General features: G+C 41.0%; 1 protein-coding gene across 1 annotated transcript in view; it reads left to right on the top strand.

The window, feature by feature from the left end:
• The window catches only part of LOC145412175 (uncharacterized), a 157,358-nt gene extending 144,872 nt beyond the window's left edge, over window positions 1–12,486 (top strand). Inside the window, exons 13-17 of the mRNA XM_080282108.1 lie at window positions 1,568–1,743; window positions 2,581–2,793; window positions 4,158–4,262; window positions 4,534–4,758; window positions 12,293–12,486. Coding sequence (XP_080138234.1) covers window positions 1,568–1,743; window positions 2,581–2,793; window positions 4,158–4,262; window positions 4,534–4,758; window positions 12,293–12,463 — 890 coding nt within the window. The 3' untranslated portion in view covers window positions 12,464–12,486. The remainder of the gene's footprint in view (window positions 1–1,567; window positions 1,744–2,580; window positions 2,794–4,157; window positions 4,263–4,533; window positions 4,759–12,292) is intronic.
• The last annotated feature ends 348 nt before the right edge of the window (window positions 12,487–12,834 follow it).

The raw sequence follows: 12,834 nt of genomic DNA, 5'->3' as shown, positions 1-12,834 counted from the left end.
CTCTTCCTCACACATTCATCCACCATATCCCTCCATCTTCTCCTTGGTCTGTCTCGCCTCCTCCCTCCTTCTAATTCGCTCAGATATACCTTTTTCACCAATCTATTGTTATTCATTCTTTCCACTGGACCATACCATATCTCAGTACACTGTCTTCGATTCTGGTGTCCACAGACTTCCTCATTCTACATCTTTCACGAATCGCATTATTTCGTATCCTGTCCACTCTCTGTACTCCACATATTTTCCTCAGCAGTCCCATCTCCACTTCTCTCACACTTGATTTTTCATTTCCATGCCACACCATAGTCTCACACCCACATTTTTCTTTTTTAATGTGTCTGACTCTGGACAAAGGCTTCAGGGCCTATTTCTCGGGGGCAGTAGTCCTCCTACACCTCCACATGTCACCACTTTGGGGCCAACATCCACCGTCCATATTGAATACATGCTAAGGCTGTTTCTTACAGGACTGGTGTACCTGTATTAGCGGAGATATTTTTACGACATGTCGGCGGTTCTTCTGGTAGTTCAGGAAAATCTATATTATACGCAGTCCAAATCCTTAAACCGTTCCCTGCCCCAGCCGGGATTCGATCCTGGGTACACTAGGACTGCAGGCCGTCTCTCTACCGATTCAGCCACCGCGTCCCCCAAATGTGAAAGATGGAACTAACACTTCTTCATGCAAGCTTCGTGCAGCTGCAACACTCAAGCCTCTGTTTCTTATCAAGGCCTTCCTTGCACCAACTACTTTCCTTTCTACTTTACACTTCTTCTGCACATTTTCCTCTTTTTTGTACCACTGTACCAAGGTATTTGAACTCTCTTACCAATTCCAGTCTCTCTCCGTTCACTATAACATCGCACTGGGAGCCAGCTTCTCTCTCAGTAACCATTACCTTACTCTTTTCTACATTTGCTCTCAAGGCACGACGTTCACAGACATCACCAAACTCTTCACTAGTCCCCTGTTTCACCTCATTTCTCCAAGACTGCCTTTCCAGTCATAGATATGGCTGAATTTTTTTCCCTTCCCGTTCTTCAGTAAGTATATACTGGTACTGAGTGAAGCAAAAAGGAAGAGAGAAAAATAGGGTTGTTAATGAATTTCTGACTACAGTATAAGATGAGTAACTTAAAAAGTAGTCACTCGGATACAGATTACTTGAGAATTTACAGGTTTTAATTATTTGCATTTAGTATATTAAAATAACGGTCATCTGTTCGAGTATATTTGTGGATAATCAGTGAACAGGTAGTATGCATTCGTGCAAACATAATAACAGTTTGTCTAGCCACAACGTATGTTGTATTTATTCCTGATAATTGTAGACCAAGTGAACGTTTGATTGAGTAATGTTTTCACTTTCAACAGTAATCTTTTAGTCACTTCAAAAAGTTGCCACCACAAAGGTGAAATTTTAAGAAAAATTTCATAGGCTTCCCTGAAATCTTGAGTAATATTTCCAAATCTAGGATTTCTTCCCAGTTTTGTGCACTAATGTATAGACCAGTGAGGGCATATTTTTGTCCCAGTAAAACTGTATTTATCGTTTGTGTTCAGATGCTGCCTTGTGTGAGCTGGATGCAGGGGAGATCACTTCTACTACAGACGCCTTGGATCTGGATTCCATGTTGGATGGTGCCACAGAGGCCACCACTGATGATGATGAAGCCTCACACCCTGACGTCCACCTCATACGGAAACAGTTGGAGGGCCTAGAGGGGATGTACTCTGAGGTAAGAAGCCAAAAGCGAACTTGGTGGGAGGCTCGTCTGGATTATGGGAAATACTGAAACTATGAGGCTTAGGTAGAGAAAAATAGGAAACGTCCTTTTAACATTGACCTTCCTGTACAGTATTCTTCTGTAAAGGTTATTAGAAAGTCATTTCTCAAGAATGCATTCCAGGATAACATAGAAAGATGCGGAAGCGAAAATCTCTTTGATTATTGGTATATTAGCAAAGTTTTTAAATATACAGCATGCAAAGTGGTTGAAAGGCGACTTTTGTAAGTCAGAGGGACACAGAGACAGGCATAGGAACAGGAGAGTGAGAGTACAAGGATGTTGAAGACAATAGTGAGAGGTGGATCCTTATGTGGTCAGGGGGAAGAATAGAAAAAAAATGATGATGGAAGAAAAATCTTGGTCAAGCAAAAGCATAGGAACGCAGGAAGAATATGAACTAATGTGGACAGCGTATCATTTTTTAATCAGTGTTCAGGTTCATTTTTTTTTTTATGTGTCCGACTCTGGGCATAGGCTTCACAGCCTGCTTTCAAGGCCTAGTAGTCCTCCCACGTACCGCACACCTCTACATGTCACCACTTCGGCACTAACACCCACCGTCCATACTGAATACAGTACATGCTAGGGCTGTCTCATACAGGACTGGTGTATTGGTATTAGCGGGGGTATTTTTACATGTCGGCTGGTCTTCTGGTAGATCAGTAAAGTCTGACTTTTATGAAATTCATATCCTTAAACTGTTCCCTGCCCCAGCGGGATTTGAACCCGGGTCCGTTTGGACTGCAGGCCACCTCTCTACCGATTGGTTTTCTTTTCAATTCTCAGGTGCTGAAGCTGCTGGGTGGAGGGAGGCGAGGGGTAAGGCACCTACATGGAGTTGGTGGGTTGGCTGGGGGTGACCTGAAGGCTTCACGCCGTCGCCTCCATGGCTCCCTGTCTTCTCTGCCTTCATCAATCATGTCCTCACGCCCTGGGAGAGACAAACGCAGGGTCATCGATGATCGTGTTCGAAAGATTGGCAAGGATGGAGGCAGCAGAGTGAGTGTCAAGGAAAATGGTGGAGAGAGAGATAATGGCAAGATCAATTGTAGTAAAAGACTCAATGAGCTGAGTAGGATAAGTAAATGTCATAGCCATGGAAGACAACCGCCTGGTACGTTACATGACTGGAAAATTAATTTGATACTAATTCTGTGAATCACGAATGTATCATTATGGCATATATATTTTATACTTATATTATGAATCCCAACACAATCTGATCAGATTTTCTTTGCATATTGCATAGAGTTTATGGTTAAATTTTTTACCACATTTTTCAAACATACTTAGAGTTGATTCATCATTATAATATTCTGCATATAGGTACATGTGGCCAAGACGATTCGATTCGATTCGAGTGGAATCAATTCGAATAAGCTGAACCATGTCAGCGCCAGTTCTACCTTAAGCCATAAAGCGAGATGGGCCATGAGCTTACCCAGGATTTTTAAACTGGTCATTTTTTTTCTTCACCTGTTGGCAGGGCTGGACAAAAACTAATGGTGAAGAAACTAAGGGGTACATTTTTTTACTGTACTGTGATTGACTTTTAACTAAACTCAGCTCTCTAAAATATAAACCAATGTCAGAAAGGATCACATCATTGTTGAATGAAAAGAGGTTGGCTTCTTCAAGCGAAGTACTTTGAGAGCAGCACCGAATCTCGCCTTCGACCTTCAAGGCAGACGACTTTACTTTGTGTGTGTGTGTGTGTGTGTGTGTGTGTGTGTGTGTGTGTGTGTGTGTGTGTGTGATAGTCTTTTAAGTGTCTATCTACAGTATTTGCCTATCTGTCTACACTACATAGATAGACAGAGTGATAGACAGATAGACAGGGAGATAACTTGTTGTGTTCATACAGTAGTAAAGTAATCTAGGTCTGCCTGGCCGAGCAAACTTATCGACCACAGGCAAGCAATGACCGCTGAACCGCCATCCCGTGCAGCAAACAGATGCTCCCATGCGACAGGGACGAGTATATAGATAACTTGTATGCTGATAGGAGATAAAGAATAGTTCTTAGATATTTTAAGTGCGTGTAATAGAAGGCTTATTTAAGGTGGTGAAGAAGGGTTGGGGAAAAAAAAACTCATCTTATTTATATAAAATATTTTTATTTTTATAGATATATCATAAATCCACAACCCAGAAGTTTTGCTGCAAACATCTACTAATTCCCAGCAATACAGAAGGGAGGGGAATATAGTATGCACTTCCTTTCCCCTCCGGTACAAATCCTAGACTGGTCAGAGAGAAAAACTCTGAATCTCCTCTCTACATGTACACGTGAGAAATTTTATTAGTATGGTGATATATTTTAGCTTCGTAAACCATCTGGTAACACAGTGCTTTCCTTCCAGACAATCCATAAGCGTTTTCAGCGCTTAGAGAGCCATGTGGTGACGCTGGCACGGAGTGTGGCGCATCTCAGTTCAGAAATGCGTACACAGCATCTTATGTTCCAGGTATTTACAATTTAGATTTTCTCTGTTGCTTAATCTCTTTCGTTGCATCAAGGACTTCAGACGTTTTTTGATTCTGTATCACATTATTTAGCTAGAAGTAATCACACCACTTTACATGTACTCTGCTGTTAATACTAACCTCTTGACATTAAATTTGTTTATGTATACTTGGGAAGGATCCTGTATGCAGTAATATATAGGTTAAATTGTCATTAGTATGTACATTTATAAACAACAATTCTGATTAGAATATATCAAACTCATTGTGCAGGAGATTGAAAGTGTTCGTGCTGAGGTGGCAGCACTGAGGACAGGTGGAGGAGGAGGAGGAAGTGGAGGTGGTCACAGTGGGAGGACGGGCGGCCATGTGTCTTGGGAATCCTTCAGGGCCGGTATTCCCGGACTCTCCAACCCAGGCCGCGTCAAGAAACTTACTCAGTTCTTTGGGGATGAACCACCACTTGTCAGGATTTTCCTCAGAAAACTTGGTTATGAGGTGAGTCATTGGTGATCATATTGTTAGATTTTTTTTTTTTTGGGGGGGGATAATAAATGGAGGAAGGAAAAACAAAGGAAAAAAATAAGTCCATGTGCCTAAAGGCATCCTCCATTCATAAAATTCTTATAACAATTGGATTTAAAATCGAGAGGATTAAATGTATGTGGGAAGCAACTCCCAGGAAGTGAATTCCAGAGAGTAGTAGTTCTGGGATAAATGAATTTTGATAAGCAGAGGTTCTGCATTGTGGGGGAGAGAGTGTGAGCTCATGGGCGCTCCCAGCTGCCCGAGTATTTCGGGAAAAAATGTGAAGAGGAGGCACAATTCAAGCCAGTTCGTTAGAGCACTTACGGTAAAAATATTGGTAAAATAATGCTAAAGAAGCAACATCTCGACATACTGATAACACAGGAAGGTCCTGCGTGATGGCAGGATTATTGATTGATCTAATGGTTTTATTTTGAGTTTTGTCCAACTGCCTCAATGCAACCGCTCCACATCCACTCCACAGTGGCGAACAGTATTCGATCTGAGAACACACATGACTTTGTATATTGTGGCCAACTGCTAGTCAGTGAAGAACTCACGAACTCTGTACAGAAGTTACAATTTGTTAGAAGCATTTTTAGCAAGGGATTTAACATAAGCTGTCCAGCTTAGGCTGGGGTTTAGAGTAACACCTAGGATATCAATTGTAGTGGATATGGGAATACTGACATCATTTAAAATTATGTGTGAGTCTGAGGGATTCTTTCTGTTGGAGAAATTAATGTATTTAGTTTTCTGAGCATTAAATGAGACCAGATTGTTTTGTCCCCATTGATTAATTTTAGAAAGGTCCTGGGTCAGAGAAATTGCTGTGTTTGTTTGGGAATTTAAAATATCAAATTGTGTAAAAGAGGTACTAAATGTGAAAGAACTATGAAAGGTCGAGTCATCAGCATAAGAGTGTACTGGGTTGTGCGTGACAGATAGGAGGTCATTTATATGAATGAGAAAAAGGGTTGGCGCCAAAACTGATCCCTGAGGTACGCCAGCATTTATGGAATAAAACTGAAAATAAAATCCATCTACCATGTCCCGTATTTTTCTACTATGAAGGTAAGAAGAAATTAGAGGAACCAGTCATGCAAGGCCATTGTGTGACATCTTAGACAATAAGGCCTGGTGCCATACTCTGTCAAATGCTTTTGAAATATCAAGTGCTACTGTGTGTGTTTCACCATGTTGGTCTATTGTTTTGTTAATCTGATGGGTAAGAAGGCAAAGAATATCTACAGTTGAACGTTCCTGTCTAAACCCATACTGCCGATCATTGATTAATTTATTGATTTCTAGATGCTTGACTATGTGTTTGTTAATTAGTGTCTCAAAAACTTTACCGAGAACGGAAGTTATTGCAATTGGTCTATAGTTAGATGGATCAGAAGTTGCCCCCTTTTTAGGAACAGGATGGATATTTGCTTTTTTTCCAAGGGGCTGGAAAAATTGAGGTACGGATGCATAAGCGGTGGCTGAATCGGTAGAGAGGCGGCTTGCAGTCCTGATGGACCCAGGTTCGAATCCCGGCCGGGGCAGGGAACAGTTTAAGGATTTGAATTTCATAACAGCAGACTTTCCTGATCTACCAGATGACCCGCCGACATGTCGTAAAAATACCCCCGCTAATACCAATACACCAGTCCTGTATGAGACAGCCCTAGTATGTATTCAGTATGGACGGTGGATGTTAGCGCCGAAGATGTGACATGTGGAGGTGTAGGAGGACTACTGGGCCTTGGGATAGGCTACTGCCCCCGAGATATAGGCCCTGAAGCCTTTGCCCGGAGTCGGAGAAATAAAAAAAAAAAAAAAAAAAAAAAAAGCTGAAAAATTTTGCTAATACAGGAGCCAACACTGAGGAGCAATTTTTAAGTACTATTGAAGGAATTTCATCTGGACCAGTGGCTTTGTCTGCTGATAGATTCTGTAATACAGCTTGTACGTGTTTGGTGTGAATCATGAAAGGAGGTATTTGTGGGGAACCAAAATCAAGTACAGGAATATTATGATTTTCTGAATTTAGGGTTGAGTTTGTTGAAAAAATGTCAACAAGAAGGTTGGCTTTTCCGCGTGGGTCACTTACTAGATTTCCATTGGGGGACTGTAACGGTGGAATGGAAGAGGTGGTAGTGAAGTTAGTTTTGAATGAATTAAGGGTTGACCAGAATATTTTGTTATCATTTGGGTTGTTTAGTAGTTTGTTAGCTTGTCTATGTAGAAAGTTTGATATAGAAAGATTGATAATGTTTTGGCATGGTTTCTGATATTTTTATAATAGTTAAAGGCTTCTTTGGTTTTGGTCCTTGTATAGTAATAAGAAGCACTGTCACGCTTTGATTAATTTTTAGAACAGTATGAAGATATTTTGTTTATTTTTTTAGAATCTGAGGGAGCTATTACTTTAGTTCTGTATCATAATTCCTGCAAACAAAACGCAAAGGATAGTATCACTGTCATATGGTGCCCCTCGCAGGCTACCCTGTAAGATGTTTGATAATTTATGTCATTTTCAAATTCTTCCCAAACGATTCAACATATTTTCGTAAAACACTACAAAGTGATTGAGAAGTGGGGGTGCCCACCATCCACTCATTAGATGTAACGCTACCTTCGGGCAGCTGTACATTGAATGACAAGCCAAATAGTTTCCTGCACTCCAGGACACCAGTTACTGTGTGGGGTGGCATCCATGAAACCAGCAGCCGAATGTCTGGTGGTCTAGTGAGTTAAGGTGCTTCAGCTGCATGATTCTGTCTTAGCGGTGGTGGGAGTTTATTGTTCACATAATACCGCTCAAGAGCCGGTGACTGGTCCCCTCATCATGAATGTGTTGATTGAACAGCCTTGTTCCAGGCCCCTTGTGCTCCTGATGGGGCAACACAGAACTAGATAATGGATGGATGCATGGGCATGCTACCCCCACCCCCCACCCTGTCCCAGGTTTATAATATCAGAAATAATATTTAACAAAAATAATCATAAAGAATTAACCAAATTTTAGGTTGAGATGTATGGGTATGATGAAGGTTTAAATCACGGTTTTGTTTTAAAAAGGGAACGAAAAAAGGTAGACAGTAAGTACCGTGCGGGCTTCTTTCATATATTGTACAGTACCTGGCATCTTGTGATGCAGAAAAATCCCGAGGGGAGGATCCTTGCTTGGGCATTTAGAAAAAGTTTGGTCTATCTATCTATCTATATACCTAGGCTGCTTCCCCCAAGGAAAGGGAGGTAGCCGAGACAGGACGACACACTCCCCATTTACTCATCCATTCAAACACATTCATTCGTATCTTAGCCCCAAAGGGGAGAACGGACAGATCCTCACCGCACCACACCGCACAAGGGTCAACTGCGCAATGCAGTCAGTGACATCCGCAGCAGGGCCCCACAGCAGAGCTGGTTTACCCCTGACACATCATAACAGACTCATCCCCTAACCCGCACCTGACCTGAAATAGCTGATCAGACCAAATGCGGGAGAATATCCCCTCAGGGCTGCGTCATCACTTATTCGTTCACAATTTCTCTCCATTTATTTCTGTCATGCACAGCCACCTTCCTTGCTCAACAGACATCCCTCTCGCATCCAGCGCTCTCTTCACACTGTCCATCCATCCTATTCGTGGTCTTCCTCTCAGCCTTACACGTCTCACATCAGATCTAGTTATCTTTTTCACCAATCGCTCATTATCCATTCTCTCCATATGCCCAAACCATAGCAACACCCTCTGGTCCACTGCAAATATTAGTCTGCGTTGATGATCCTCGTGCAGTCAGTGGGCATAAATACAGCTTTTCTTTTTCTTCTGCCCAATACAGGATGATCTTTTGATTCATGGTTCTTGAACTTCATAGTTTGGAGAAATCTGGTAATTCCAAGTAAGCACTGACGGTTGCCTTTTGTAGAGGTTATTTTGAAGGACTGACTATGCTGTGTCAGTGAGATGCCCGAGGTTTCATTGCTAACAAGACTTTGTGATCCTTTATGATCCTGTAATTCTCAAGATATGTGCTTTTCTACTGACACCTTGCCTAGGCTTTTCCTATTTACTTTCATTAAGCTTGTGCCAAAGGAAAGTGATTGTTCCCAACCTTTAAACATCACTCAATTACCATAATCTCTTGTGCCTTTCGATTTCGCAGTACTGTGAAGTGTTCAAAATGAATGAAATCCACATAACGGAAAAGGTCCAGATTAGATAATGTATCTTCACCATAATTTCAATATGTGGTTTTAATTCTCCTTATATTTCTAAGGTCTTTCAGTCTGTCCTCATCAGAAAGATTTTGAAGCACCTATTCTCTCATAATCTTTTCTGACTGCCAGTATGAGATGTGTCAGATATTCCAGCAGCAGTTTTCTTACATTGCTTTCACTTTCCTGGGTCACCTGTCTTTTGGGATTTGCTGCTGTGCTAGACAACTCGGAGGCTTTCCGTTGAGTATGGGACAAAATCTATTTTCATCCCACTATCTGTGCCTTCATCTCAGGCTTCCTCTCCAGACATTCTATAGCTTCTGGAATAGGGAACCACAGTTCTTTCAAAGCCTTCAGAATAGTGATGTTCATCAGGATTCTTTCTTGTCACCGAGTTTCTTCCTTCTACAGTATGCATCAGTGACCTAAGCAGTACAGTAAATCTAGTCCTAAACACTCAAACTGAGAGCCTATCCATCACTGTTCCTTCTGCTACTCACAGCATCGATCACAAATCATTTTTTGAAGCCGGGACATGTAATGCTGACATGGTATCTGAAACTCCTTTTGAGAAGAGTAATCCTTTTCTGAAGAACAACGTTTTCCTCTGTCAAGGTTTGTCAAGTTGTCACTCAGCAAAGAACTCTTTAAGAAAAAAAAAAAAAGTGTTTCAGTCACAGATCATTGGGCAAAACAATTATGGGATGATGCTTTGACGCAGCTGACTTTTGACTGGTCTCATATCTGACTGTAACATAAGAGAATCTTGTGTTTAATGCCTCAAAAACTCAGTTCTTCCATCTCTCAGCTTGCCACAAGCTTCAACATGACTGTCCCATTTGCTTCAGTAACAATGACTCAGCTTGTCGAGCAGAAATATTTCGTTGTCAAATAGAGGTGACGTACTATGGGTCACAAAAGTAGTGGGGCACAATTTCAATGAAACATTTTAGACTACAGAACGAAGTCACTGAAGTATTAGTGTCCGACCTACCACACGTTGGTAGCCCTGATGTCGGAAAGTGTCATATATCCCCAACTATAATAGCAATATCCTCTTGCAAACATAAGCAAATGTTATGTTTATATAAACAGACATTATTCATACACAATGAGACGTTGGTAATGTGCGAATGTTTTCGGTAGGCATTTACCCCCCCCCCCTCGTGCACCGATACTTTTGTGGCCCATAGTACATAAGAAGGGGGGGGTACAAGGGCTGGCGAGTGAAGCGAGCCCAAACTGCTGGAGAGTTTGGAGGGGCGCTGTGAGCCCCCTCAAGGAAATTTTTGAAAATTTATCAATTTCAGGGACGTTTTGAGGCCATATGCACTGGGTATTAGAGCATATTCTAAGTTCAAATAAGTACGAAAAAAAAGCAATTAAGCTTTTGTCACAAATAAGGTAGAATAGGAATAACATAACGGGATAGATCTCTTGCTGCTGCGGGATTAGCTAACCCCTTTGCCCCCCCATCTAGCTATGCCAGTGCCCATAATTACATAAAAGAAATTACTCATATTAATGATTCACACGAATGTGCCCCTTTGATGTAAATCACTATACGTCATATGTATTGTGGTCAAATGTGTTACGCTACACTTTCTAAAGAACTGAACCAAGAAATAAAAAAAAAAAGAAATATTAGTGAGAATGATAGCATGAGATGTGTGGAAAGTATCAAAACGAAACCAGTTACAGGAATTGCTATAACTGTAATATTGTTGGGTTTTCAGTAAACGATCAATACATTTACTGCATTTATTTCATACTGACAGTTGTAAATTAAGAAATAAACAATATACAGTAAAGTATACAAATAAAGAAAAGATTGCTTCGAATCAGTTCACTTGAAGCTTCCAAAATACTGTCTCCTAATGTCCGGTTAAGCACTGTATATTTCGATAAAATTATTGCTGGGGACAATCTTATGGACTAGAACTCTAAATTTAATGACTTGATAAGGAACGGAGAGACTAGATGGTGGAACTTTCAAATGAGAAGAAATCTTTTATGAATGTTATGTACTGTGCGTAGTTGCTATTATCTAGGTCACAGTATGATGTTTTAGGCACTGTTGTAATGTAATTTTTTGTGCAAAAAAATGTGGTGGGCCCAAGTACACATCGGTCCCCCCCAGCAATATCATCGGGTGGGCCTGTGCCCCCACGGCCCCCCTCCCCCTGTTCTTACGCCACTGTAGTACACTCAGTAACAAAATTCTTTTACAGCTAACAATCTGAAGCATCTGAGGATCGAGTACTAGAGCAGTTAATAATAGTTTATTCCCCAGCCAATAGATTTAGTGATGGAGTAGTAGAAGAGGGAAGGAGGGAAGGGAAGGCGTGAGGCGATGACGTGATGCGAAAAGTCCGGTTGGGAGTGACATGAAATCTCCACATACTGATAAAATTAACATTGTATATTAATGATGATATCAATGTACTGGATAATCACATCCTCGTATGACACTGCGGTTGTTACATTTATGTTACCGAAATTACAGTGCATGAATAAAATGGGGCGATTTACGTGAATTTTCCTAAACCCATACACAGCCTACATTATATATACTATTGAAAACATCTAGGATTCAGTAGGGGAATATTATCTCGTGTTTATTAGCTCTTCGCTCGATTGACCTTTATCGTTTGTTATTAGGTAGACCTACGGTCCAGCTAGTGTTTGACTTAATGGGTAACAACTGTCGTGAGTCAGTTCTCAGTACTCACTTCTGCAAGAACAGTTTTGATATCTGAGTGTATTTTCTGAACGACAGCTAGAGTGTACCAGTAAGAGCTCAAGTGCTGTCTAGGCCTGCGTGGAAGATCTCCGACATACGGCTGATTGATGACGAGTAGGCGATGTGTGAGGATGGTGCCAAGTGTTAGCTTGTGAATGTACTACTGTAACCTAAAGACGTATAACAGCCGAAACCCAAAGATAGAACCATGAAAGATTATGATAATGCGTATCCTAACCAGATACAGGACAAATAGGTATTCTTGAAACTATAACTCATCTTTTAACCGAATATGAGGGTGTTATATAGTAAGGGGACAGAGCCCCGCCCTGTAGGCCTGGAAACATCATCTCTTTCAACCCGAGGAACTTTGATACGGAACAATTTTTTTTTTTTTTTTTTTACGTCAGCAAAAATTAAGTGAAATAAAAGTCGCTGTCTGGCTGAAGAGGTTGAGGAAACTAGAAGCATCCATGTATCAGTAATTATGAATATTCATATTATTTTGATAATTTCCTTCATTGTTTATACTCTTACCACCACAGAAATATGCAGCACTGTTCGAACAGGAGAAGATTGGTATGCTGGAACTGCCTTACCTGACGGAAGAACGGCTGCAAAAAATTGGCATCCCCATGGGCCCACGACTACGGATCTTGCAGGAGGCACAGGGACCAATCAGGAAGGAGGGCAACTTGAGTGTTTATGTTGTCTGATATGTGAATGAAAAATTTATTAACTGTAAGTCTGGCTGAACTGCTTGAATTGGGAACTGTTACGCAAAGAAGCATTTGGCATCAGGTGCCTCCTATAACACCATAAAATGCATTGTGTAAGACGATGTTAATTTTCCAGAAATATCCCTGCACAGTACGTCTGACAGTGAGAGGAAAAGAGAACTGGATGTAATAATAATTACAGTACAATGAATAAGTTTATTTTTGGTGGATGAAATGCCTTGCGTGGTTCAGCCTGCCAAATACTCATATTTTACTTTCATTGAAAAACAGTACTGTATATGAACAGGAAGTTTACATTTTCGTCTCACACAATCGGAAATTGCTATTTTTTACTCAATAAAGGAAAC

This window comes from Coenobita brevimanus, chromosome 92, assembly GCF_032717465.1.
Source record: "Coenobita brevimanus isolate Jiangsu-jjx chromosome 92, ASM3271746v2, whole genome shotgun sequence".
Taxonomy (NCBI): Eukaryota; Metazoa; Arthropoda; class Malacostraca; order Decapoda; family Coenobitidae; genus Coenobita; species Coenobita brevimanus.
Note: the sequence above shows the minus strand (reverse complement) of the source record. Positions and strands in the feature narration are given on the sequence as shown.